Source organism: Myotis brandtii, unplaced genomic scaffold (assembly GCF_000412655.1).
Source record: "Myotis brandtii unplaced genomic scaffold, ASM41265v1 scaffold443, whole genome shotgun sequence".
NCBI lineage: Eukaryota > Metazoa > Chordata > Mammalia > Chiroptera > Vespertilionidae > Myotis > Myotis brandtii.
Window position 1 is genome coordinate 776,039 of NW_005366952.1, and position 27,348 is coordinate 803,386.

At 42.2% G+C, this 27,348-nt stretch overlaps 1 protein-coding gene and 1 long non-coding RNA gene across 2 annotated transcripts; both read right to left on the minus strand.

The window, feature by feature from the left end:
- Window positions 1–473: 473 nt before the first annotated feature.
- Window positions 474–27,342, minus strand: EGLN3 (egl-9 family hypoxia-inducible factor 3). The gene is made up of 5 exons (XM_005874570.2): window positions 26,659–27,342; window positions 6,119–6,238; window positions 4,198–4,334; window positions 2,034–2,107; window positions 474–1,185 (listed from the first exon to the last, which is right to left on the minus strand). Exons 1-5 carry the CDS (start codon window positions 27,013–27,015, stop codon window positions 1,154–1,156), a joined length of 720 nt encoding a protein of 239 aa, XP_005874632.1. The 5' UTR covers window positions 27,016–27,342; the 3' UTR covers window positions 474–1,153.
- Window positions 16,751–26,652, minus strand: LOC106727537. Its single transcript, XR_001363771.1, has 2 exons — window positions 26,531–26,652; window positions 16,751–18,170 (listed from the first exon to the last, which is right to left on the minus strand). It is a non-coding gene; the product is annotated as an uncharacterized LOC106727537 (long non-coding RNA).
- Window positions 27,343–27,348: the final 6 nt, after the last annotated feature.

Below are 27,348 nucleotides of genomic sequence, written 5' to 3' on the forward strand. Positions count from 1 at the left end.
GAGTCCCACGACTCCCCACACTGCCCACCGCAGTGGGTCTGCAGAGTCCAGTCTGTTGAAAAAGGCAACTCGGGACAGAAACCATGAAAGAACTCAACCAAGCTTTTCAGGACGTTTGTTTTATTTCCATTTCCTTTTTTTAAATACAGCACCCTGTTTCTAAAAATTATTTTATTTTGTTAAAGAAGGGTGAGCTCATTTAAAAGGAAACTGAAGAATGAGAATGTCCACATTTCTAACTCTATCTCGCTCTCAAAACGTTCACGATGCACACACATTTGTTGTATATCTGTAGGCCCAGATCTTTCAACACCAGTATCAGAGGTTGCTGACGCTAAACTACCAGGTACATCTTTCCCCTTTGCTTTAAATTCAAATTCCATTTCAACAAAGCAATCAAACAATTAATGTCTAGATTTTGCCTCTGAGGAACTAGGTTCCCCAAGTAAGAAGTGAAAATAGGAAACACCTGGTTTGCCATTTTTTTTTATCAGAAAGTCATATGATCAGTAAAATGAGGCAGAACCCAAAAGTCCAGGTTGTAGGACAAGGAAAAAGGAGTATCTACCCACAGGACACTTATAAATGGGTGACTGAGACAGCAGCCCTTTCTAGAAGCAAGAATGTCATTAGGTTGTGATAATTCTCCAGAAATACCAACAGCCCTGGATTAGAAACATCTGGAAATTGTTCAGGTGGCACAGATTCCTGTTTCTTGCTGTCAAAGGCTTCAATGATGCCTCTCTGTGGCACCTGTCACCATTTTTTCTTCGTTGTAAGCCTCCTCCTTTCAAATCAGGAAGTGTACATAAAGTGCAAATAAGATTTATTCCCTCGCCCATGCTTCTGGGCTCTTGTTTGATAGACAGTATTACCAAATCTATCAGTTAAACCGCTGGCAAGAGAGGTCGTCTGCAGGTGTTTTCAGAGTTAGACCATGAGTTCATCTGGCAAAGAGAGTGTCTGAAGATGGATGCAGTCTTGGCAAGAAAACACAAAGTACCATTCGCAAGACAGGGATGTGAATGATGCAAGCAGGAGGGGGTTGCACATCACCAATTCACTGAAGAGGCCTTCTTTGGGTCTCAACTCTTAAAGAGAATTCAGAAACCATTGCTAAAATGAATGAGGCCAGCGGATTCAGAGCACACAGTCAGTCTTCAGTGAGGGCAGACTCTGTTTTCCCTGGATTAGGGACAAAAAAGAAAATGAAGAGGGTAAGGAGTCAGATCCGATGAGTTTAATATCACAAATGTCATCCAAAAAGCTCTAGTAAATACTTCCCATCTTACAGAACAAAGTTGAGCAGAGTGCCTCCTGATAGAGTTTAGCAAAATGTGTTCTCTTAGGCATTTGATAGGCATATAGTCCAAATGGGTCATGAGTTAGGCAATATGCCTTTACTGCAGGATTTCTTAGATTACTTTTTCTTGGTTAATATGCCAATGGCACTGTGACTCTTTAAGAGAGGAATACGATATGTAACATTTCCCATATTGTAGGGCCCAAGAATTTACCTTCTCATAAACCACCTTAGCAAGACTAGCAGGATTAGTGTTTCTGTACAATGTATTTGGGGAAATGCTGCTTTACAGTACTGAGGGGACAGTTCTTAAGTCATATTCAGTTTATATTATATGAGCCCAGTTTCTATATTGGGAGTCACAGTCTCACACCAATAAATGAACCATTCTAGCTGGGTTCCATCATGTTTCTTTTGCAATGTGACAAAATCATGGGCAACATTTAATGTTATGTTGGATGGGTGGACATTAATAATAAAAAGTTAACAATTTCCCATCAATTATAACCTCTCATGCAAAAGTAGGCATTCACAAAGGATGTCCTTTGCATTTTTCTGATTTTCCCAGCAGAGCTAAGGCTAGGGTTTCAGGATTAAGCCCATCAAGATGTCATTATATATGAAGCTAAGGCACAGCTGAGAATGAACAGAGTAGATGAGAATATATTTTTTTAAATTAAAGTCAAAGATTGACTTGATCAAAAGTCACAGAAAATTATCAAATACATACTAGTTAAATTCCTGAATTTCTTTTTGGCTTCTGCTCTTTCATCAGCATCAAAGTACCAAACAGTCATAGCGTATCTGTGAAAGATAAGCAGATATAAGAAAAGAGATTTAAAATTACTACCAAAAAATAAAAATGCATAGTACAATCCCCCTTCAGAGTCATTTATAAAGCCAACATTTAAAATGTCCCCTATTTTTAGAAATCCATTCCAATTTTAATTTAAAATAAACTTCTCTGGTTTCAATTCTATTTAAATGTAATAAAACGTGTAAGGAATTCCAAGTATGCACTAGGCATCAATGTGGGCAATGGGAGTTCAAATGATCATGTGAATATATCTGCTTCTTCCTCAAGGAACTCAGCCCCTAGTGGGGAGACAGGCAATTAACAAATACTGTAACAGGCTGTGTAAGGATCTACACAGAAAGGACTAGAAAGGAATCATCCTGCTAAAGACTGAGAGACCCAACTTGGTGGGGAGAGCATGGAGAAGAGGAGGTGACATCTGAGTGAAGCTTTGAAGAATAACTCATTTAAATGACAGGACACCTAAAACTCTTGGCTGTCTTTCTTTAGTTTTGGACACCGAGGCAAAGATGCAATGGAGTAATGATGCCCTCAAGCTTTCTACTGCATTCTCATTAATAAGCTTTATCCCATCTATGGGCTAGACTGGAATAGGAGTTGCTTCATGCATGAGTTTTCAAAGTTTCATTTTATAGCTATTATTAGCTACTCAAATTTCTATAGCACTTGATTTTCTTCAAGGGCTTCCCATCAACATTCGCTAATGTTCCCTATGACTCCAACCATCAAGGGATTGTGGAATAACAAGGGAATTCTGGCACAAACCACAGGGTCCAATTATTGTACCCATTAAACAAGCCACAAGCAGGCTTTGGTGGTAGAATTAGTTACCTGCTCACCTAGGGCACATTCCACTTTGACATTTAATATGTGACTCTGTGTGGGGCTCAGCTCTGTGACTTCTGGAGGGGGACACATAAATCTTAAGAACTTTACTTGTGTGAATTTAATTCAATGAATTTCATTTAATTAGGCTCATTAAGGTTTAGTCAATATCCTTCTACCCATGTTCTCACTCCTTGCCCAGAGCTGCTATTCCCAATTCAAGCTGCAACTCACAGCATTCTAGTACTACCTGATTCACAGTGTCGACCATAAAACAACAGCAAATGAAAGGCAGAATCCAAAATTAAGATTGTATCAAGAGTTTCTAGATTAATACTAAACAGTACTAAGTTGTTCAGCTACTCTGAAAATCTTCCCATGTATGATCTAAGGACATGATTATTTTAATATTTTACATCCAATTGTTGGGATCTGATCGGAACAGTGAGCCCAAACCAATTTTATGCTAAGAAAATAATAAAAAAAAAAGAATATAAGTCAAAACAAATTCCTCTTTCTTTTCACAAGATTCTTTCTCTGCTTTTAACTGGCAACTCATAAACTCATCCAGAGTTGACCACACAGAATTCCTGGGTGTGACAGCCAACATTCTCGGGGAGCAGTTCAACATTAGGTTTTTGAGAGGAGTGGGGAAGGAAGGACAGAAGAGACAAACACTCTGGGAAATTTAGAATCCAATATGCTCACCTGATGGAAAACAATTTGTTAATAGTTCAAACCCACGTTAGGTTTTGCATACTAAAGAATCCAAAGTGCCCTAGCCGGTTTGGCTCAGTGGATAGAGCATTGGCCTGTGGACTGAAGGTTCCCGGGTTTGATTCCGGTCAAGGGCACATGCTCAGCTCAGGTTGCAGGCTCGATCCCCAGTGGATGGCATATGGGAGGCAGCCCATCAATGATTCTCTCTCATCATTGATCAGCTCAGGTTGCAGGTTCGATCCCCAGTGGATGGCATACGGGAGGCAGCCTATCAATGATTCTCTCTCATCATTGATGTTTCTATATCTCTTTCCCTCTCCCTTCCTCTCTGAAATCAATAAAAGTATTTTTTTTAAAAAGAATCCAAAGCTTCCACTTTAAGAAAAATTAAAATGGACTCCAAACAGGTTTGCTATCAGCTTTGGGGTGTGGTTACTCCCTCATCCGCATAGGACACAAGTTTAGAGAATTCTCCAGGAACTGGTGTTTGTACAAGAAACTACTCACGCGGACTCGTGGCCCTGGCTCTTACCTGGTTGCATAGGAAGGCTGGACTTCATGTGGGTTCCTGCGGTCTGACCAGAAGAACAAGAGTCTGTCAAAAATGGGCTCCACATCTGCTACGAATGACTTCCCTTCTGGAAATATCCGCAGGACCCCACCGTGTAGCTAAGGGCCACAAAGAAGGAGGATTATTTTCTGGCCTCATACATCGTTAATTAACAATGATATTTAAGACTTGTTTAAAAACAAAGCCATCTTCCAATCTCCACTCTAAGAATATATGACTCCTACATTTTTACTTCGGCCTCATACTTTGTATTAAAGTTTATTTCAAATTTGGCGAGAGCTATTTCCTTATTGACCTCATGCCAAAGGAAGCCTTCCCACCCCCCACTCATGAAGCCCATGGACACAAAATGGAATTCTATTGGGTTCAATCATATAGATCACCAATATGTGACAGATTTTGACCTACAAAAAAAACCCAGCAATTTCATATGGTTCAATCTAATATTAACAGCTTCCTAGGATAGTCATCCCACATAATAATCATTCCCCTTCAATTAGAATTTTACAGCTTTCCTCTGCTCCTATATGACTTTGTTAGTTGGAAGTGACATGCTTTTTTTCCCTAAACTCTCAGATCGCCTTATCTGTACCTTTTATTACATGTATCTCTCTTTTCATTGAATTACTTTTTCATTTTACATGTATGCCCAATCTGTCCAACTAGGATAACCATAGCAGGGTAGAATGCAGGCCTCATACTTCAGTGTTTCCCACAACACAATGCCTGGCACTAGCAGGCACTCCACTATTTGTTGAATGATTTCATATTTCACAATTTATTATCACTGACCTGACAACTTTACTTGCTTGCCCGTAACACCACCTTTCAAGTTTTTAAAGGACAATCAAGGGGTGAATTCTAATCATGTTTCCCAACAGGGAGACGAGATGAGCCTTGCCACTGATCCACTGGTTTCCCAGGTTTGGTTTTTCTGACCCCAGATAAAATGTCCTAGCCCAGCGACAGCCGGCAGCTGCCCTAATGAGCAGGACATGGAGGTGCAGAAGGTACAAAAGCTAAACAAGCTTAAAAAGTTCTGACTTCTCAGACTCCTAAATCATCCTTAACTCTCAGAAGGCATACACATTCCAGACAAACGTTTGTACATGTGGAACCAGACTTCCTATCTCTTTCTATCTATATGTTCAGAAAAACAAAAATAAACCATAAAGCCTTTGGCATTCCCAAACCGCAGTAAGCCATGGCAGGCAGCCACCAATAAGATGTATCACCCCAAGAGAGGACTGTGTGGGAAGCCTCGCTTGGGGAGATTTCTATCCCACAGCTCTATTTTTGTGAAATTCTCTCAATGTTGCTGCTAGAAGAGAAAAGTGTACATCTTATTCTGCACTGAGCGTCCCATCAGCTCTGGATTACACTAAAAATGTCGATCCCTAAAATAACAAATTACCCTCTCTTCATCAAGCACTCCTTCCATATCCTAATAATGACTCTACCTACTCCCGTAACATTAACTTGATATCCGTTATTTTCATCTCAACTTTAGTACCCTGGGGTATGGGAGGGGATTGAAAAAGAAAAGATGCATCTGTGGGAATTATGAACTCCAAACTCTCCTCTAAGTCATCTGCCTTCTTTTCTTTTTTTTTAAAAAAAATTTTTATTGATTAAGTTATTACATTTGTGTCCTTATCCCCATATTACCCCCCATCCCCCCACTCATGCCCTCACCCCCTGTTGTCTGTGTCCATTGGTTAGGCCTATATGCTAGCATATAAGTCCTTTGGTTGATCTCTCCCCCTTCTTTCATTACATAAAAGGGTATGGTCTTTTTTTTTTAGTTTTATTCATTTCAAACGGGCCGTAGTTTGCCCACGGCTGTTCTAGCCCCACACTCTATTCCCATTATTCCAAGTACCTTGGAATCCCAATTCTTGTTCAGATAGTAGATGCAGGTGATGCAGCGGCCGTCACCATTGGGGTTGTCTACATGTCGAACATAACCTGTTCCATTTCCTGGGTAGCAAGCCACCATTGCCTACAAAGAAACCCCGAGAAAGATGGTTAACAAAGCTGAGACAATCTTCTCCCACTAGTGAGCAGTTGAGTAACACAGTCTCCTTGGGTACTATGTGACATCGATAGGTGGCTGCTGGCTTCTTAAGTGCACACACAGTACATACATTTGGACTTTTCAGCATACAAGATTTAAAGGCCAAGTCATCCCTATGGCTCAGCCCAGTAGAAAGTGGTTCAACAATATTTCCATGGTTGTAGAATGTAACCCATATACATCTCATTAGGATGCCCACCTTTCTTCAATCCGTTTTAAAATAGCAGTTTCCCCCCTAGACCCACAAAATCGGAATCACTAGGTATGGAATGTAGGGATTATGCCTGTTTAGCAAGTGCCCCTGATTCACACAGATTTTAGAACTAGGGCTCAAGATATTTTTATTGCCCTAACTGGTTTGGCTCAGTGGATAGAGCATCGGCCTGCAGACTCAAGGGTCCCAGGTTCAATTCCAGTCAAGGGCATGTACCTTGGTTGTGGGCACATACCCAGTAGGGAGTGTGCAGGAGGCAGCTGATTGATGTTTCTCTCTCATCGATGTTTCTAATTCTCTATCCTTCTCCCTTCCTCTCTGTAAAAAATCAATAAAATATATATGTTTTAAAAGATATTTGTATTTATAAATATCTTGGAGAAAAGGGTCAGTCTTGCTCAATAAAATGCTTAGGACAAAAGGAAAAGGGAAGGGTCAATGGGAAGCTGTGTCCTAACTTGTTAGCATAGAACCAGTCGGCCTAATTCCTAGAAAAAGCCACAGACACCCAGCTTATGTTTCTCAATGTTTGTCTTCTTTCTACTGATAATTACCAAATCAGATGATAACCTTAAGTTCTCTTCCTTTTCCCAAGTGCTACCTGTATCAACCAAGTGTGGGAATAAAGCAGAAAGTCATACTAAAAACTTTATTGAAAGTTACTATTAAGTTACTATAAATTCTCCTGAGAATTACTGTTAAGAGGGTAGCAAACCTCTAATTGTTCTATGGAGAAATTATAGCAAGGAGTAGAAAAACATAGGCAAAGTGCAAAAAGCTAGTTCTTTTCACAGACACTGACATATTCCTAAAATATTTTATAGAGATGAGATAGATGCAGAGAAGATACTGGAGCTGGCAACATAAGATGAGAAAAGGGATATTTTTCCTGTTTCGGTCACTGATGTATTTTTAGTGCCTAGAACAGTGCCTGATACACAGAGGTGTCTGTTTAAAAGCAGATATAAATAAATGAATGAATTAGTGAATGACTCTTTCCTCCAAAGAGTATGTATGCATTTTACCTGAATCATTATACATTTCTGTCATTTTTAAAACCTATCTTCCAATATACATATAGCAATCCAGTTCATACTTTCTTTTATAAATGGCAGGATTGTTATATTGCTAAAATAATCTGTTGGATAGAGGCCCAAACTAATGTGCTAGTGCACTCAATGAATCAGCTTCAATGCTGTGGGTGCCAAGTCACTACCAGTGGTAACATGAAGGCATGAACTAGGCATGTAGCTTTAAAGACTTCGCACACATTGCATACTGACTTAATAAAAAAAACCATACCTCTGAGACAATAATAAGACTGAAGGTAACTTGGCTTTATGGTGATCTTAACGCTTAAATCACCATATCTATCAAACTTTATATCCTTATGCAGCTAGTGATCCCCATGCCCTACCCTTTGTACATCTAAAAGGTCGGTGCAATGTCATCTTAGAGATAAAGTTAGGCTGTTAGCTTGAACATCTTTCAGAAGGTGGAATTTTGAGGCTACTCCAATCAAGATTTAACAAATGATGGTACCACCAAGCAAAGAATGGCTTGGGGGAAGGTGGCTGGCAGCAAACAGAAACGATGGGCCTCACTGGGGAAGGAGAGATAAATGAACTCACCAATAATGTCAAGGGAATTACCCATCCCTGGAAGCAGCTATTAGGATTATAAGAGCCACCACTGAGCCAAAAATGAAAGTCATTTAAGCTACAAATAATTATAAGCTGCATTCCCTACCATCTCAGCATCTCCCCACCGTGAAGCCTTGAAAAGAAAAAGTGCTCCATCAATGCTACATAAACTTCTATTCTCAAACAGCTCAACTCCAGGGCAAAGGTCAATAGTCTGGATGCCCTGGAGTTGAGCTGTGAATCTTCACCCTTTCTCCTGGTTCCTGCAGCCACTGTATCAAGTCCAAAACAATGGAAGGAAATCACTGTGGGCCTCAGTGGGCCTGCTGAAACTTCATACAGCCAATTGTATCAGTGTTTTCTGGATAACAGCCATAGGAGACGGGTCTTGGCTTGCACACATTCCTAGCTATTTGCTGGTCTTTGGCACAGTCTAAAACCAGGAGGCTTAGGATGCGTTCTAAAGAATCACGTAATTAACGAGTCACTCATTTCTGTGCCAATTTGTGCACGGGGCAGGAACAAACCCCGGAAACTGATTGGGTCAACTGAGCTGCTATCTAAACCTCATCAAGCTAGGGAAAGGATTTAGAGTATGTAAAGGAGGAGAATGCTTCAGACCAACAGAGCTAAAGCACTTTAATTATCATGTGACAAATAGGCCAAGCAATGACACTGACACAAATCAGGAAGATGTCTCACTTATTAAAGACTTTGTATTTGTCAAAACTTCCTGACTGGATTAATATTTGAAATGTCAGTGTGATCTACTAACCCATATACTACATAGTCTTATGGTTCTACTAGTGGCCCGGTGCACGAAATTCATACAGGGGGAGGGGGTGGAATCGGGCCTAAACTGGCAGTCAGACAACCCTCTCGCAATCTGGGACCATTGGCTCCGAACCACTCATCTGCCTGCCTGCCTGATCACCCCTAACTGCCTCTGCCTGCCTGCCTGATCACCCCTAACTGCCTTCCTCTGCTGGCCTGATCTCGCCCCCAACTGCTCTCCCCTCCTGGCTTTGTTGCCCCCAACTGCCCTCCCCTGCTGGCCTGATCTCACCCCCAACTGCCCTCCCCTGCAGGCCTGATCTCGCCCCTAACTGCCTCTGCCTGCCTGATTGCTCCTAACTGCCCTCCCCTGCTGACCTGATCTCACCCCCAATGGCCCTCCCCTGCAGGCCTGATCTTGCCCCCAACTGCCCTGCCAGCTTGGTTGCCCCCAATGCCCTCCCCTGATGGCCTGATAGTTCTATTGTTGGATGTGCATATTAATCCACATATCCCCTTATGCATTCCCCATTCCTTCCTCTGACCCTAGTGTGGACCCCCTCCCACCAACCTTAGAGGCCTCTCCACAGCTCTGTAGCCAAAAGAAAATTAGCTGAGGGATGAACCTCTCCCAGGCTCCCAGGCTGGCTCCAGACCAAAGAAATGTACTCTAGACACTGTGGCGGTCACGTTCAGGCAGGAAATGTGTATGTTCTTTGAAGATATACACAGATATATAAACTTTAACAGCCAAATACAAGTAACAAAATGTGCTCCCCAAATGCTACAAGCGGAAAAGAAAACAGTTGCTCTATTAGAGTTATTGGTAAGCTGACTTCATAAACAACCAGATCCCATCAATCCCAAAGATAAAGTTGAAAAATGAAAGTCCAGGATTTCCACTCCAATGTCTAAATAGAGTGTTCTTGATTGAAACCAACTACAGCTTGATTCCACGGATAAACCATTTCAAAAATTGGCGCTGGCAACCTCCACTGTCCATTCAGCAATGATGATCATTTTAGACTCACGGGTGGCGAGGGGGTATATCTGCCCCACCCCAACCTCCAGGTAGGCTCACTAGTTCTCCAATAACAAGCAACAACACAGAATTTTATAGAAATGTATTTTACATCACATATAAGTTTGGAGTCAAATTCAATAGTATGACTTGATCTTGAACAAGTTATAGTAAAGTGGCATTTTATGTAAATTTTAGCTCCACACATTGAAATATTAATCAAGTCTCACTTTATATGCAAAATTTTTAATAAATGGGAATCCATTTTTTAAATTGTGTCAAAAAATAGCATAACTTCAAAGCTGTCTGGCTGAGTGACCTTTAAACTGGCATTTTGGTCCGTTGCCAAATGCTAAGACCCATCTAACTGCTATGCAGAAATACCAGCCAATCTTTGTAAGGGTTTGTTTTGAATTATGAATGGTCTTGAACACAGCATACTTTGAATAAAATGCAACCTAAGTACAAAATAACCTGTACTTAACCTCTCAGTTTTCTCATCTGTAAAATGGGTTTATGAGGCTCGAAGGAGATACTCCTTATGCTGCCTAATGTTCGCTATTTTTAAAGCTGATGATATGCATGCTTCTGTTCCCTCAACTGCAGCTTCAGTATGTCTCCTTCAGGGATCTGATCCTACTTAAGGGATTTGTAGCTTCAAATCCAGAGCTGGCAAATTCAAACAGCTTTCAGAGCGTGTGAGTAGCACAAATAATTGAAGCCAATCATGTATATATGTATGTGTCAGAACTCTGGAGTGCATGCTATGCTACCTGCACCACGGAATTTACCTTCCTTTGCAATGAGGGCCCAGTATTACAAAATCCTCACATTCTAGGATAGCCGGAGACAACCAAACTGGATTTGTGGGTTAACACTCCTGAATATTTTTATCCCAATTTTTAAACTAGGGCCTCAAAAAAATACATCAGGCTATATTTGGAGATCACTGTCTGAGATCTCCTAAGAAATCGAGCCACCCTGCACTAGCTCCTGGGCTATCCATGGGCACCTTCCCTGCTCTCTTCACCAGGTTCAGATGTTTGCTGTTCAAAGGCACAGCCTTGCCCCTCAGTGCCATTCAATTCCACATGCCTCCTCCACACCCCTTTCCCCTCAAGTCCATCCCCCGTGTCCACTCTGAACAAAGAGAAGGGGACCCAGGATCCTTCCCACTCCACCAAAAGGCACTAACTACCTGGAGAATTAGATGTGGAGAGAGTTGAGAAGAAATACACAGGACTATGCACATGCTTTAGCTTGGAAAAACAGCCAAGCAACTTATCCTAGTGGGGAAAGTAATAGCGGAGGTTTCCTGGCCAGAAGTGGGTATAATTTATATTCGGGTGACAACAGCCTAGGTGACAAACTTGCCAATGTTTCTAGTCAGCTGTGGGTGGAGGTGCCAAAGGCTATATTCCTGGGGCCATTTTTCAGGGTGGTTTGTGTTCAGCACATATTTCATTTTAACACGTACATTTAAAGTGGACAGTACGCAGGGCAGCCCGTGGTTGTACACTTTACGTCCTATATCCATAAAGGCACCTGCTGGGGAAGGGGCCTCATTTGGTAATTCATTGTGGGGAGGTGTTAAGAACTGGAACAAAGGCACTGCATGTGCTGGCAGCTGCTCTAAAATTGAAATTTTCTTAGTTTAAAAGAAAACAAAAAATTAAAAAATCTTTACGTATTCAAAGTGCTAAGTGCAGGCACCACGGGAAAGGCTGGTGTGGGAGAGAAATGGGAAGAGGCATGATCTTTGCAAGTTTTGGTCTGTAAAAAACAAACAGAAAAACTAAAGACGGTGTTGGGGGAGGGCCAGGGGAGAGATCAACCGAGGAACTTATATCCTGATATGCACAGCCCACGGACACAGACAATAAATAGCCTGGTGAAGGCCTGGGAGGGGCGGGTGCAGGGTTGAGGGGGTCAATGGGGAAAAAAAAAACAAAGGGAGCATATGTAATACTTTCAACAATAAATTTAACATAACACTAAAGATAAATTAAGCCAAAATGTCATTTTCCATTCTTTTCCATTTGGCTGTGACAAGGAGTGAGTGAAGAAAACTCCAAAAATCCTCTGCAAGGGCAGTGACTGGAAGGCAGAGGCCTCTCCCCATCCTCCTTGTCCAGGGGTATGTCCTCTTCAAGGACACCTTGTGGGGCCCGTTGTTGCCACTTAAATTAAATTACTTCAGCACAATATTCACAGGGCATCGTCACAAGCTGATGACAACTGTGCAAAGCTTTCTCCGGGAGTTTCAAGGAGATGTCCTTAAACAAAGTTCACATTGCTGCCAGCCGCCTCCTTTATGCAAAGTTAAACAAAAATTCGAGCTCTCAATGTGATGACGAACAACGCATAAGCTTCAAAAGTGCCTTAGAATTTGTACATATTCATCCTCACTTCATCTAGCTTGGCCTAAAGAAATTAGTGGTAGGCAATGTAGGTACTTCAGAGAAAAAAGCAGGGAACTTTGTGCAAACTGTCATTAGCTCTCTTGGCATCTTTTTTGTCATCTCTCTTGCTGGTTAAGAGAGGCCTCACTATTTCCTCCTAGTGCCTCTAGTTAAAGATGAATGTAACAAAATGAGGAAGGAATAGGAAATATGCTTTCAGGGGGCAACAACATGAGCTGAGTCCAGTCCCCACATTCCCCTTCCCAACGTTTCAGCATCTGACTAGAAGTTTCCGGAGATTGAGAACGCCAGTCAAATACTGGGCAGGTAAGTACAGCAGCCGCTTGACTAGCATCGTTTTGTTTTAACATTGATGAGATGCCATAGGAACGTAACGCTTTACGTTAATTAGCCCATGGTAAAATTGGTTTCATTATATATGGTTTTGTTTAAAGTCGCAGAACCTATTGACAACATTGAGGACTTACTGTAATCCTTTCAGCAAACCCCAAGTTACTTACTGAAGTACTTTCTACTCTTCTGTTTCTACACTGAGAACTACTTCTGCCCCCCTATTTGCCCACCTCCACGCCACAAATGCCTCTGAACCCACATAGCCACAACGCTGCTTGACACACATAACCTCATCTCCAATTCAGAACAATCATCACCATGCCCCACTCCTGAATGTTGTTGGAAGGCAGGACCTTCAGTAATTGTGAAAATGAAAAGTAAGACATTATAGCCAGTGGCTCTGGTGAAGTGGGTCTGCCGGCCCCCTGGTCAGGCCAGAGCACCCTGAGCAGGGACTGTACCATCTTTACTTGAAGACCTGTCCCCAGGTAGACCTTCTCATCGGTGCCCTTGTTTGACTCTACTGTGAACTGGGTCCTAGATCCAGGGTCATCCACACAACCATCAACAATTGCCAAGACTCTGGAACCTTCTATGTAGTTCTCCTAGCTCAGTGAAAACAGTGCCATGAGACTCTTACATTAAAGAGCTGGGCTTCCACCCCCACCCCTGGAAATGTGCACACATACACGCAGTCACAGAGGACTCACAGGTCCTTAACATCTAACTGCTTTAGATCAAGATTCTATTCCAGGGCTCCTGCACTCTGTGCAGGCACTTAAGTAAATCACCCTTCCCCAAGAAGCCGCTGAAGCACTCAGAGGCCAGGAATGTGAGAGACTATTGTCATTCCTCCCTGAATTGTGATTAATTCTTCCTCTTGGAGGGGATTCAGCCAGAGCCCTGCAATTAAGCACAGTAAACAGGCCCGGGAACATCCACCTATCAATGCAGGCTGCTTGAGTTGGGGAAGGCAGCCCTTCCCGTGGCGGTCTGGCTCCCAGCCAGCTGGGTGACGGCTGAGTGACAGGGCTACGTGCGCTTCGTGAGGGTGGCAGCCAGCCCACACCCGAGCACACAGCCCGGGACCAGGGAGGGAACAAGCATAGGAGAGCATCCCCCGTCCCTCCCCCTGCCACTACCAGAGTCACCAGAGACATGTTTTGAATAAGGGCTTCCTTGCAATTATGAAATCGGTAAAAGCCAGGCTCAGGGTTGAGGACATTAGCAGGCATTTAACCACATCCATTCTGATACCTTTCCCCAAATCGGAACAGCTGCCATTTCCTGAGGACCCATGGAACCAGGCAGTACTTTAGGTGGTGCTTTACACATCTCACCTCATTTAATTTCCTGGTTACAGAGGTGGGGGGGTGATGGGGGAGGGGCAGGAGTGAGCAGCAGTCATCTGCATGAGTCACTGCTCATTTCTCAGAAGTCATTAACCCTGGAAGTTATATGGACCTAGAAGTTATCTTATTTCTATAGAAAAACAAATTCATGAGTAATTCTTAAAGCTACATGGGGATAGGGAGTCAAAATATTTAACTTCCTTTGATGTGAGAAACCGCCCTCTCTGAAAAAGAAAACTGTACCTGTAGCTCTCTAAAGGCTCCAAGTGTAACAGAAAAAAAGGATGTTTGTGGCTGTTGGAATGTCAGAGTATGGTTGTCTTTAAATTCTCATCTGAAGAAAATCCTGAAATACTTTAGGGAATCGATGATAACTTAGATACAAATGTTAAGACAGGATTTTATTAATGGGTAATCTACAAAAAATATAGTTACCAATCAAAACATGCCCTAGAAAATGCCTGGAAGCAATATTTTAAAGAGAAACCAGGAAAACACTTTGCCTGCAATTCCCAGTGAATTTTAAAACTATTAACTTGGAACACTAAAACTGCTAGAAAAAAATAAAGGCAAAAAGCTTTTTAGAAAACCAAATCTTACGTTTACATTTGCATTTCAGCATTTGGAAAAATATTTCTGCTGAATGAAAGAAATGACATACAGCAAATCAGTTAGAATTAGAACTCATGAAATCCAGTAAGCATATTTAGTTACCGAACAAACATTTGTATAGTGCTGTGCTTCCCAAATCTTACCTCATTCGATATTCATGAGGCAGGAACCATTACTGCCTCCACTTTACAGATGAAGAAACTGAGGCAGAAGGAGGTTAGGTAACTTGTCTTTTTGAACCCAGTCAGCCTGGCTGCAGAGTGGGAGGCCTTAATAACCAAATCATATTCTACCAGGGCAGTCTATCTAATGCAGTGGTTCTCAACCTTCTGGCCTTTTAAATACAGTTCCTCATGTTGTGACCCAACCACAAAATTATTTTCGTTGCTACTTCATAACTGTAATGTTGCTACTGTTATGAATCGTCATGTAAATATCTGATATGCAGGATGGTCTTAGGCGACCCCTGTGAAAGGGTCGTTCGACCGCCAAAGGGGTTGCGACCCACAGGTTGAGAACCGCTTATCTAATGTCTAACATTAATCAATTCACCCCATTTTTGAGGGAACTAAGATCTTCAGTTCCACTTGAAGTATTTGATTCCCGCTTACCCTGGCCTAGCATCCTTTCCATAATGATAGAAAATCACAAAACGCAAAAATATGAAAACTGAGTGTGCTTTCAATTGAGTCTATGCACTAAATGCTCGGGGGGGTGAGGGTTGGGAGTATAACAAAAGCAAGGATCCTTGCAACGGAAATTGACTCTGAATCCTGTGGCAAAGCACTAACTAGTTGTCCGAGTTGTCTTTGCTTCGGTTACTCACTGCAGGACAGGCCCGATCCATCCCACAGTGTACTCCCGTAGCCCCTGCAGGGCCCATTCCTGCTTCACATGCAATTGGTCAAAAGTCAGCTCAAGTCTGAGCCGCAGGCTGCTCTGCCCCTGCCAGGCTGGATGGGAGGAAAGCAGCCCCTCGAGGACCTGTCCTTGTCAGCGCAGGTCCACAGCAGGCAAGCATCTCAGACTTGTTTCAAAGTCAGGAGATAAATTACCAATTAAGAAAAATTTTTCAAGTAAATACAAAATTGTGCCTCCCTTGGGAAGACACGGGATGGGATAAATTTTCCTCACTGGGTGCAACACTTGTTTAGGAGACATCTTCGCCCTCTACTACCACGTTAATTAGCATTCACTGAATACAGAACTTGCTAAAATTACATTAATTAGAACACAATGGATACAGACCCACTGTGGCTTTCAGGAAGGGTGAGATCCAGAAAACCTCTCAAGAGTGGTAGAAAGTCAAAAGATCGTCTGAGAGAAATGTGTAAAGTATTTTGGGGAGCAGAAAGGGGACTAGAAATAAAGGCGTGCCTGCCTCTGAGTCTGGGGAGCAGGAATGGTTAATTTAATTGCCCCCTGTTCCTTCAAGATAGATACAAGCCCCATTTTACAAACATAGAAAATGAGAATCAGACACAAAAAGTGGCAAAACCAAGAGTTCTGGAGCGATGCCTCCCCCTAAGAGATAAAAGGTAAACAGTCAGCTGCACTATTAATTTGGAGAACAGGAGGTGGTGGGGAGAGCAGGGAGCAAGGGGAATTCCTAGGGCAGCTTCTGGCACAGGTTCAGCAGTGAGATCCCTCAAGCTGGCAGGAAACATTGCAATTGTAACTCTGTCCAATTGCGGAGGATTACTGTCATGGCAGTCACCCTCCCTGGGGTGTGACTGTTGGTAGAGCCAGCTCTCTTCGGGAATCCAATGAGAGGCACTGAAAGTACCTATTTGTCCTTTCAGATGAAAATTTAGTCTCACTTTTCTTTATTTATTTTTCTTTTTAAAATATGTTTTTATTGATTTCAGAGAATCGGAAGGGAGAGGGAGAAAGAGATAGAAACATAAAACAATCATTGATCGGCTGCCTCCTGCCCACTCCCTACTGGGGATTGAGCCCACAACCCCCTGACTGGGAATCGAACTGTGACCTCCTGGTTCATGGATAGACACTCAACCTCTGAACCACACCAGCTGGGCTTTTCTTTTCTTCTTCTTTTTTTTAGTTAAATAATTGTAAAGTGTACAAAGTTCAACATGTAACAAAGTAAAGATGCCAATGGCTAAATACAAATAAAACAGTATAAAATACAGATATAAAGCCAGTATGATGCAAACCATTATCAGACATGACTACATATTCCATCCTATAATCTCATAAATCAAAGCTTTTAACTGTCTGAATTCATATGTGACTGCATTCTTTCCAATATGTGTTCTTTCCTCTTCTAGGAGTTGTTCAATAATGGCAGGTACATTCCCGCCATGAAGTTCACAGTGTTCTAGAAACTGAACACATTCTTGAGTAACACTCTCACAAAACATGATCATGTATTATGACATGTTCTGTAATAAAGACAAGAAGCGTCTTTTGGCATAATACCAGGTATCAGTTCCAAGTTTTTTATTATAAGGTTCCAAGCTTTTGATAACTCGAGAAATCCCAAAGTCATAATTTCCTTTGGCACAGTAAAGTGTCCCTATCAGCAAATCCACAGATGGTAGTTTTTCTCATCTGGGTCATCATAGGAGAGCTGATCTTCCTCCTTTTCAGTCTTCCTCATCAACTCCTCAGCTTCTTCATTTTGACTTGTCATAATGTATGAAACACAGAGGTGAGCCAGTACAGTAGCACTGACATTCAGGATGTTGTCATAGTGCTTCTTGACTACGGGCTCATAAAAACCGATGGCGTCTTTGTATTTGTTTTTGTGAAGAGAACATGAGCCACAGTCAGCTTCCACACATCATGCTCATTGCAGAATTCCACAGATTTGCGAAAGATCTCTTCTACCATTGAATAACTTTCGAGGTTCCAGTAGATTTTCTGCCTGGGCCATCAATACAGGAATATACGTCTCCAGGATGTCATCATATTCATTCACTGCCTTCTTGACATCTTCATCGTCTCTATTGTGTCTTGCTTCCTGTACTTCTATGGTGAGTTTCCAAAGCTAGGGCCAGGCATGGAATTCCAAAACGGAGGAAAGAATCTCACAAAGCTAAAGCCCCTCCTTTAAGATGGTTCCTCGTAGCATGTTAATGTAATACAATACTTAAACATTATGACATCAAATTAGGGACCATGCTGCAAAACCTTTTTTTTTTTTTTTGACATCCTGACATCCTTTGAAATCAAAGTTCCTTTTGAAAATGAAATTAAGTCAACAAGCACCTATGAATTGTAAAGGACTGTTCAAGGCACTGAAAGTATATATTAAGTTTATATATCTGCCTTAATGGAATTTTTAAGTAACTGCTGGATTAGAGGAAGCAGCCAAAAAAATAAATGTACTAGGGCAGCCTGGACTGAGCCACCCACAGAGTTCTAGGGAGCAGAAGGGAAGACTTCATGGAGAAGGCACTACGATGGATCCTGAAGAGTAGAAACAATGGGAAGCTCCGTGTGCCTGGCAAAATCAGTCCCTAGCATTTCAGGGATTGGGAGAGAAGGAAAGAGGTGAGCAGATTAAGTATAGAAAGGTCAATGGGGTCAGTTGAGGTCAGATGTGGAAGGCCTTACGTGGCACACTAGGAAGTGCACAGCACGTAGAGTGGACAATAGGGACAGAGCCCGGTTGGGGGTTTTTAAGCATAGAGACTGCACGATTAGAGATGGGTTTGGGGCCGTTTACACTCTGACAAAAGCACATGAAAATGGATTACAGGGAGAATGAAAACAAAAGGGAGGTGAGTTATGGTTAAACTAAGTCTCTTTAAAATACTTTCCTCCTCAAGGATTTCTACTATGAAAGGAAAACAAAATTCAGTTTTTTAAGAAAAGACAAAACTTGAGGCTCCACAGTGAACCTAAAAAACAAACATAATAAAAAGCGAAAATGGCACAAAATAGGCCAAACTTTGACCAATAATATTGCATGTTCCTGCCTGAATCTTCAATATTTTGTGTTTTAAAAAAGCTTTACTTATCTACTCCCATCACTCAAAAACAATATGAATAGGAAAAAAGCCATCCAAAAACCAAACAAACAAAAAGACTCACTGTCAATTTTGTGTAAGGTATTGAGATTTCTGAGTAATAGTCCCTCAGGTTTGACTAGACCAGGGGTCCTCAAACTACGGCCCGCGGGCCACATGCAAATACAAATATTGTATTTGTTCCCGCTTTGTTTTTTTACTTCAAAATAAGGTATGTGCAGTGTGCATAGGAATTTGTTCATAGTTTTTTTTTAAACTATAGTCCGGCCCTCCAACAGTCTGAGGGACAGTGAACTGGCCCCCTGTTTAAAAAGTTTGAGGACCCCTGGACTAGACAGATGAGTAGAAATGGGAGGGGATCTGGAGGGAGGGGCACAGGCAGATTCTTGTTCTGGGTCTGGAGAACACAGAGCAAGGTCCAAAGGATGTTCAGACTGTTTAAAACACTGCATGTTTACTGCTTCCAAGCAATACTCAAATAGAAGAGTATGATCCTGAATACTCCAGAACAACTTCAAGTTCCCTTACTGAACCAAAAATAGACGTCACTGACACCTGGAACTGAGTTTTCCATTTTGTCTCTTCCCACTGGCAAATAATCAAGATGGCTGTCGGATTCCCAGACTCTTTGCATTTTGAAATTCATGTTGGAAGGAAACAATATTTAATATGAGGTTGATACATTTACTTCAGAAATTAAGAAATGTTGATCATTGTATCTCCTAAAGAATCAAAAATTGTCTTGACTTAATAAGGAGGTATTGACATGGTACTGAACGTGGAGTACTCTCAGTAAGTAGGTACAGAATGAATCCAGCATAAGACCTGAAAGTCTGCATTATACAACTGCAAACCCACGTGTCTGTAAGACTGGGACTGCGTTGGGGCAGGAGGTGAAAAATATAACAGTCACTACCAGCTCACCAAAAACAAACAGAGGAACTCATCCACAAATCCCAATATCAAAAGATACAAAATTAAGGTAAGAGGCATACTGGTTGAAGACTGAAATAATGGAGGGAAGTGGGGTATAAATTCTATGTATAATGAGCTGAGCTAACTAATCTCTTGGCAAATGGACACATAGCTCTGAATCTGAGCCAAATCAACGGCTCCGGGCAATCTGCCAAAGCTGAATTCCTTAGTCTGGCATCATAAAATGATTTGCCTGTCACACTTACAATTCCAGTGCCTCTGGATTCAGCTACCCGCTGGGCACCCCTGGCAGTTGCCCAGCAGAATACATCTGAACTATCATTACTGTCAAAACATGTGCATTTGACAAACACTACAGAAAAATGACACCCATTTCTTGGAGCAATATTAGTTAACAGTTACAAAGTGGTACTACAAAGGAATTATCAAGTCTGTTGCAGTAACAATTAACAAAGAATTAATAATCTTCTCCATAGTGTGAACCCGCAAGCTGCTCCTTAGTATTCAATAGGCACAGGTCAAAACGTCACTTAATTTACCTGCAGCTACAAAAGTGAGTCCAAAGCAGAGAGGTCTTGCCAAACTCAGCAAAGGCCGCCCACAGTGGAGATGCCCTCTAAGCTTTCTAATGAAATGCACGATGTTGGGGTGCTTAGAGATGCTTCTCAGAGGTGCCCTGCTCATTCTGGGACAAACCCTATCCCCATCTGCTATCCGAGATGTCTTCCACACATGGTGTGTTTTCAGAATGGAGCCGTAACATGCAAGGCTGCCTGTTATTTATAAAATCTGAAATCTTTCTAGTCAGAGTCAGGAATCAGAAAAGAACGCACAGTCCTAGCCGGTTTGGCTCAGTGGATAAAGCATCAGTCTGTGGACTGAAGGGTCCTGCTTCAATTCTGGTCAAGGGCACATGCCCAGGTTGGAGGCTCAACCTCCAGTAGGGGGCGTGCAGGAGGCAGCCGATCAATGATTATCTCTCATCATTGATGTTTCTATCTCTCCCTCTCCCTTCCTCTCTGAAATCAATACAAATATATTTTTAAAAAAAGAAAGAAAGAAAAGAATGTACAAAATTGCTCTGGGCTGAGTGAGGTCAGAAAAGGAAATAATTCATGACACCCAAAAGTTGAATGTACAGATAGGCTAATATAACTCCATGAAAGGATGTTTGTCAATTTTAAATGAGAATTATCTTTGAAATTCACAAATAAAATGCTCATGCAGCTGAATTAACCTACCGACCCTGTCTCACAGTCTACCTGACTCAGGGAGCAACCCCAGCCAGGCTAGCCCCCCTCCACTAAAGCGCCTTTGCTTAGGCCCAGGACCCCAATCCCTTGCAAGACCTCATCTCTCCAAATATTAAAACTGCTGAATGATTGAATGACTGGAGAGATGTGATTTCTGATACTTCTCTGTAGCTCTAAAAACTTGTATCATTAAAGTTTGGTATAGTTTTGGTTACTAATGTTGATCACTTAATTTTAAATAGAGAAATTGGAGAAAGCCTGAAGAAGAGAAACAAAAATGACTAATCAGTGTAAAGGTGCAGTTTAATTAGAAAAGAGAAAGCAAAATTGGTGACAACCACTTCACACCACTCAACTTTCAGCTTCTTTAGGTGGTTTTATAATCACTTTTCACCTTCCTTCTCCCAGCCACTTACAGGTCTCCCACAGTACAAGACATTTAACAATTTGTCAATTAATAAATTAAATTGATACCCCCTGACTTCCCACTTCACTGCAAGCAGATAAAGTAGTGGTTGAGTGGCCAGTGGTCCAAAAGTGAACAAAAGAAATTATAAAGTACACACACATATGCACACATGCCTATCTTCTTTTCTTTGTTCCCAAGTGTTACTCAACAGAACAGACAAAAGACACTATGAAAACCACCCAATGGAGAAACAGGCTTCGCTGTCACTGACGCTGAATTCTGTAAATTATTTCCTTGGATTAATTTCCTTCCTCCAAGAGCTAAGTTATTTTTAAATACAAAACCTTTTATAGGAATCCCTCACATCCTTACAGAAAAATGTTCCAGTCTTTCAAACTCAGTGCCTCCTCCCCCTAAAATAGCTCAGACAGATTTTTAAGATTTTTAATTACAGAGACACCGTTTCTGGATCTAGTCCTCAAGCCCCATGCTTTAAGAACTGCACTTCTCAGGGGTCCAGACAACCATAGTTATAATCTATGATTTCACATGCCCCTCTACCTCCCCAACCAAGGCTGATGAAAAGGAGATTCTAGAATATTGGTCAAGTGTTTGCTGATCTCAGACTGAGGCTGAGGTGGCCACTGTGGGGGAGGGCATCATTTTGAGCCACGTACATGGAAAAGCAGAAAAAGCTGGACGGAACGGAGAGCGGGGGAGAAATAAAGGGCACCAGCAGAGAAGCAAAGATGGAGGCCATAAAGCACCAGGAAAAGAACTAACACCCAAGCTGCCCTGGGTAGTTAGGACTCTCTGGTTCATAGTTCATGGCTCCACCTACCCTTCTGTGAACCATGACTGCATTTCCTGCACTTGGCTCCTGAGAGAGAGCCTGATCTTCAACATACATTATCCCATTTTTGCTTAAAGCAGTTTGCAACCATGAAAAGCTCCACTGAGTAAGGGATACTCCTGACATCACATGAGAAGGGTGGGCCAAACTTATTGATAGCAAAGGAACAAACCCACCACTTCACAACACTTTTTCTTTTATTCATAACTTATTGCTGTTTCATCACTTCTCTGCATTGTTTCCACAGGAGGGCTGATCTGTCTGTGCACAATACAACCCACATAACCCCATGGCCAGAACTCCTCTAGTCAGGGGTCCTAGCAAGCAACCTTGTTAACAAACTCTTCCTGCCAGTAACAGTAGGAAAGCATTAGCACAGCCCTCCATTTTCTTCCTCAAATGTATGTAGCTGACCCACTGCAATGTTTGGGTTTTGTCTTTTTTCTTTTTTAGGCTTGAGAATTAATCAAGTGTGAACTAGAGGATCCTGCATTCAAATGCACAAGTGAATGTTAAGCCCCATGAGGCAGGGATTATGCCTGCTCACCTTTGTACCTCAAGCCTTGCACAGTATCCCATGCTGAGTGAGCACTTGCTGAATAAATGAAAGGATGAAAACTAGGAGCATCATAGTCAAGAACACAAACTCTGAAGTCAGACAGAACTGGGTTAGAATCCCAAGTCTTCCACTGACAGCCTATAACATTTATGAAGGCTTAGAATCCTGCTAAGAATTTTAAGTACATTATCTTATCTAATGCTCCCTCCCTGAAAAGCTTTAAAGTATTATTATCCCTCATTTTACACTTGGTAAAAATTCAGCAACTTACCTACAGGGTCAGTAACCCCCGGCATAAGCTCCTAACTTTTATTTTATTTTAATTTTTTATTAACTTTATTGGGGTGACATTGATTAATAAAATTATATAGGTTTCAGGTGTACAGTTCTGTAATGCATCATCTGTAAATTGTGCTGTTTACCACCCCAAGTCAAATCTCCTTCCTGTATCCTCTTCTACCTCCTCCTAACCCCCTCCCTCTCTGGTAATTCCCATACTATTGTCTGTATCTGTGAGTTTGTCCTTTTATGATAAACTGCTTCTTACCACTGACTTTGTGACCTTTGGTAAATGATTTAATCACTCAATTTGCTGAAGATTGTGGTTTTGAAGACTAAGTCAGACAGACAGTGTTTTTAAAGTGCTTATTAGTACAATGCCAGACAGAGCAAACTGCTCATTAAAGTGTAGTTATTAGTTACTCACTAGTGAGTCTATAATGAGATGCTTCAAGCAGAACATTCAGTTCTATAAGTTACATGTTTGCTGGAAAACAGCCATTTCTAGGCAGCCAAAACAAAAGGAGCAATTTATAACCAATATTTATCTTGGATATAGTCTAAAGTCTCCAAAAGGAAGTAGCAGATAAATCTTTTGATAGCCTGAAAGCAATGATCATGCTTGAAGTTAGGGGGCGCCATACTGCTATACTACATTATAGGAAACCACTGCCCCAGAGTCTTCACCACCCTAGGACTTTTCTCCAACAAAGTGGAGGTAGATAAATTCTGACCTGTAATAACCTTTTTGGCAGGGAAGAGGGGATCCTGGAATATTTATTTCCATATCCTTCCACAATTTCCATTTCAATTCCAGTATTATATTCCTATTTTATTACCAATGCCTTTGCTATTGCTTCATTGAGATACAGGGCATTATTACATTATTCAATGACCTTTAAAAATCCAGGGGAAAAAGTACTTAATTAGAGTCAATACACTAATAAGCACAGAAATTTAAAGTACCTGAAAAAGAATTGGTCTAAAATAAATGTATGCATTGGCAAATGTTGAAAATGGGGGATGGGAGTTCATTATACTAGACTCTCTAAATTAATATGTTTGAAATTTTTCATAAAAAGTTACAAATAAATTTTTAAAATAAATTTACATGTTCTGCTTTTAAAAAATTCAGTTTTTCTAAAACTGGGTATGAAAAAAGTGGGTCTATATCATTACTCTGGGAAGCAGAAGGGTAAGGTACTCAGTTGAAGGAAGAGAAGTAAATAGGTTAAATTAAGATGAAACTAATATAAATCATGTAGAAATGCAATGTGTTTTTCCTACAATGCTTTAATAATGAACTTCAAACAAGAGACCCAAGGCCACAGACATTACTAAAGAGACTTCTTTATACAAGCAAATCAAACTTTAAAAAAAATTTACTATAACAACTGTTTGCTCAAACCTGGTATGCATTTGGTTCTCATTGGTTGGGAATATCCCAATCTAGAGGTGATTTTTCTAAAGGGAAGGAGTGAAGAGTTTTGTGCCAAAATAGCCAAAGGAGAGTTGGACATCTAGGTATGGGCAGACAGATGTCTCTTCCGTGGACAACAGATGTATTTCCTCTTTTCAATTCACAGTCATGTTCTGTTAACTGAAAGGGTTAACTGAAAAGTTATTTGTTCTACCCAGAAGATAATCCATAATTGAAAAATCATATTTATAAATCTTGTCCTTAGCCAGACATACTCAGTGCTTTTCATTCCCTTTGTGGAGTTAAATTCTAGCCTAAAACCCTACCACTGTTCATTAAGTCAAAGCTAAATAAAAATACTTAACATTCAAACATGTTAGTGACCTCTTTCTGCCAATTAATTCTGACCTCCTTCAAAGCGAATTCTGTTCCTAGAATGCCCGAGGGAGGTGGGGGGAGGGGAGGATTCCTCAGCCTAAGTTTAAAAGAAAGTTTTAAAAACTGGTAAGAAGCCATCTGCTCTTCCAAGTTGAAGCTACAAGCACCTCTGCAATACTGAGGCTAGCCATTTCCCTCCCCTCCCCTCCCCCACGGGGCCCCAGACGGGCAAGGTGCAAATATAAGACTGATCAAGACAAACAGCTTTCTCATCCACCACCCAAATGATGGAAGAGTAGAGAAACAATAACATCAATCGTCTACTGATTCCTGCTAACTCTGAATTTTCCCCAAAGCAAAGTTAGAAAGCAGCATTTTTTTCTAAGATTTACTTTTTGTGTCAGATAAATAGCAATGTCTTCTGATATTCTATTCATGTCCCCCTAGTTTGAAAGCAATCTATTTCTCCTCTACTCCATTCACCACTCCAACCCCTTCATTTCTATACATTTCCAATCTTCACTACTTGCACTATATTAAGAGTGCTCCTCTCAGCTTATGGAACAAATGAGACAAGGTATGTTATCACAGGATGGATCTTAAATTGAGAAATACTACCTATGTGGTTAAAGAATGGTACAGAGGTGAATGTTCACCTTCCTTCTCACGCTAGTATGTGTAGCCTTGCTGTGTTAAAGTGCACGTTTCCCACAGTTCTGAGTGCCCCTTGGCCAGTCCACAATAAAAGAAATGCAAATCACTCTCAGAACTGCCACTGGAAAGCAGGCTGGATTGTCATTTGTAGAAAAGACTGAGTGGCTAGACTATCCCAAATGAATGTACATGGCACTACATGTTCCCACATTTCTGCCAACCTACCTCTAAATGTTTCCAAGATAAATTTCTACCCAGGGAGTCACTTCTGGCTGTGAACGAAAACATCATTTCTTTCCAGAGGTACTTGACTACCCTATTCTGATCACATAACCAGTGTATTTTTAAAAATATATATTTTATTGATTTTTTACACAGAGAAAGGGAGAGGGATAGAGAGTTAGAAACATCAGTCAGCTGCCTCCTGCACACCCCCTACTGGGGATGTGCCTGCAACCAAGGTACATGCCCTTGACCAGAATCGAACCTGGGACCCTTCAGTCCGCAGGTCCACGCTCTTATCCACTGAGCCAAACCGGTTAGGGCATAACTGGTGATTTTGAGTAGATTTCCCCATCAACTGCAAGTTAGGAAAGGGAAGGTGGTGGTGTGGGCTCAGCACCAGGAGAGAATTTTCAGTCAAACAGATGATCTGAGTGTCCTGAGTGCAACGAGCCAAGGGCAGCACTCAAAAGTGAAGAGGAGCTTTACTCTTTCACAGGGCAAACTCTTTCCACACCTGCCAAACTCCACAAACCGAATGCCACATTGCAAAATCACAGCTGTCCCCAGCATTCTTTAAAAGTGCGGTCATGGGAATCCCCTTTGGAATCAATGAAGGGCAAATATTAGGTGACTTTAAAGTAGACAGTTAAGATCATGAGTTCACGTGTGTCTCGGATCATACACCATCTTTCTAACAACCTGTCCCTCGTATGGACTTTTGAGAACCTCCACGTCTTAAAATCAGACCAAAAAGCCACAGCTTGTCCAGCTTGTACCACCCACCAGAGCCATTACTTCAAAGTTATCAGAAGGTCATTATAATGATACACCTAAGTCCCTTAGCATGGATTTTCCCTGGGGGATGGGAAGACCAGACTGACTTCTTTCTTGCTTCTTGGTTAAAACCTAAAGTTCGCTCGTAGCCCTGCGAAGACGACAGACAACAGACTCCGCATGTCTCCGGTCCCTGCGGGCTGCAGCAGCGGTGGGGCGCCCGCGCGCGTCCTACCTTGGACCTCTCCTTGACGTAGTATTTGCCCAGCCGGCTCCCGCAGTACAGGACCAGCCTGTCGATGAGGGACAGGAGAAAGCTGATGGCTTCGCAGCCCTCCTCATTGCCCCCGATCCACGTGATCTGGTCGCCCCTCAGGTGCCGCTTGGAGACGCCTGCGCGGGGCCCGGCCAGCTGGCCGTCCCGCAGGACTCCGTTGCTGTGTAGCTGCTTGACGCGCTCCAGGACGCAGTCGCCCACCACCTCGCCAAGGAAGTTGTCCAGGTAGCAGAAGCCGACTTCGTGCAGACAGGGCACGATGTACTCCAGGGCGATTTTCTCCAGATCCAGCCTCATGATGTGTCCCAGAGGCATCTCCCCGGCAGAGCGGAGCTCCGGGACCCCCAGCGTGCACCGAGAGAGACCAACGCGCGCGCTCAGCCGCGGCGCGGGTAGCTTGGCCCTGGGTTCAGCTACCAGCGGCTGCCCCGATCCCCGAGCCACTGCAGCGCCAGGGAGACGGGAAAGTTGCTCGCAACTCTGGGAAGAAGGGATCCAGTTCCGGACCAGCGGGAGTTGTGGGGAGTTCCACGACCCAGCACCAGACTGACCCAGTGAGGAGTCGAAGGGCCCCTTTTGGAGACGCGGAGCAACCAATGGTGCGGCGGCGGCCCCAGGCGGGGAAAGGCTGAGGTCCAGCCCCGCAGC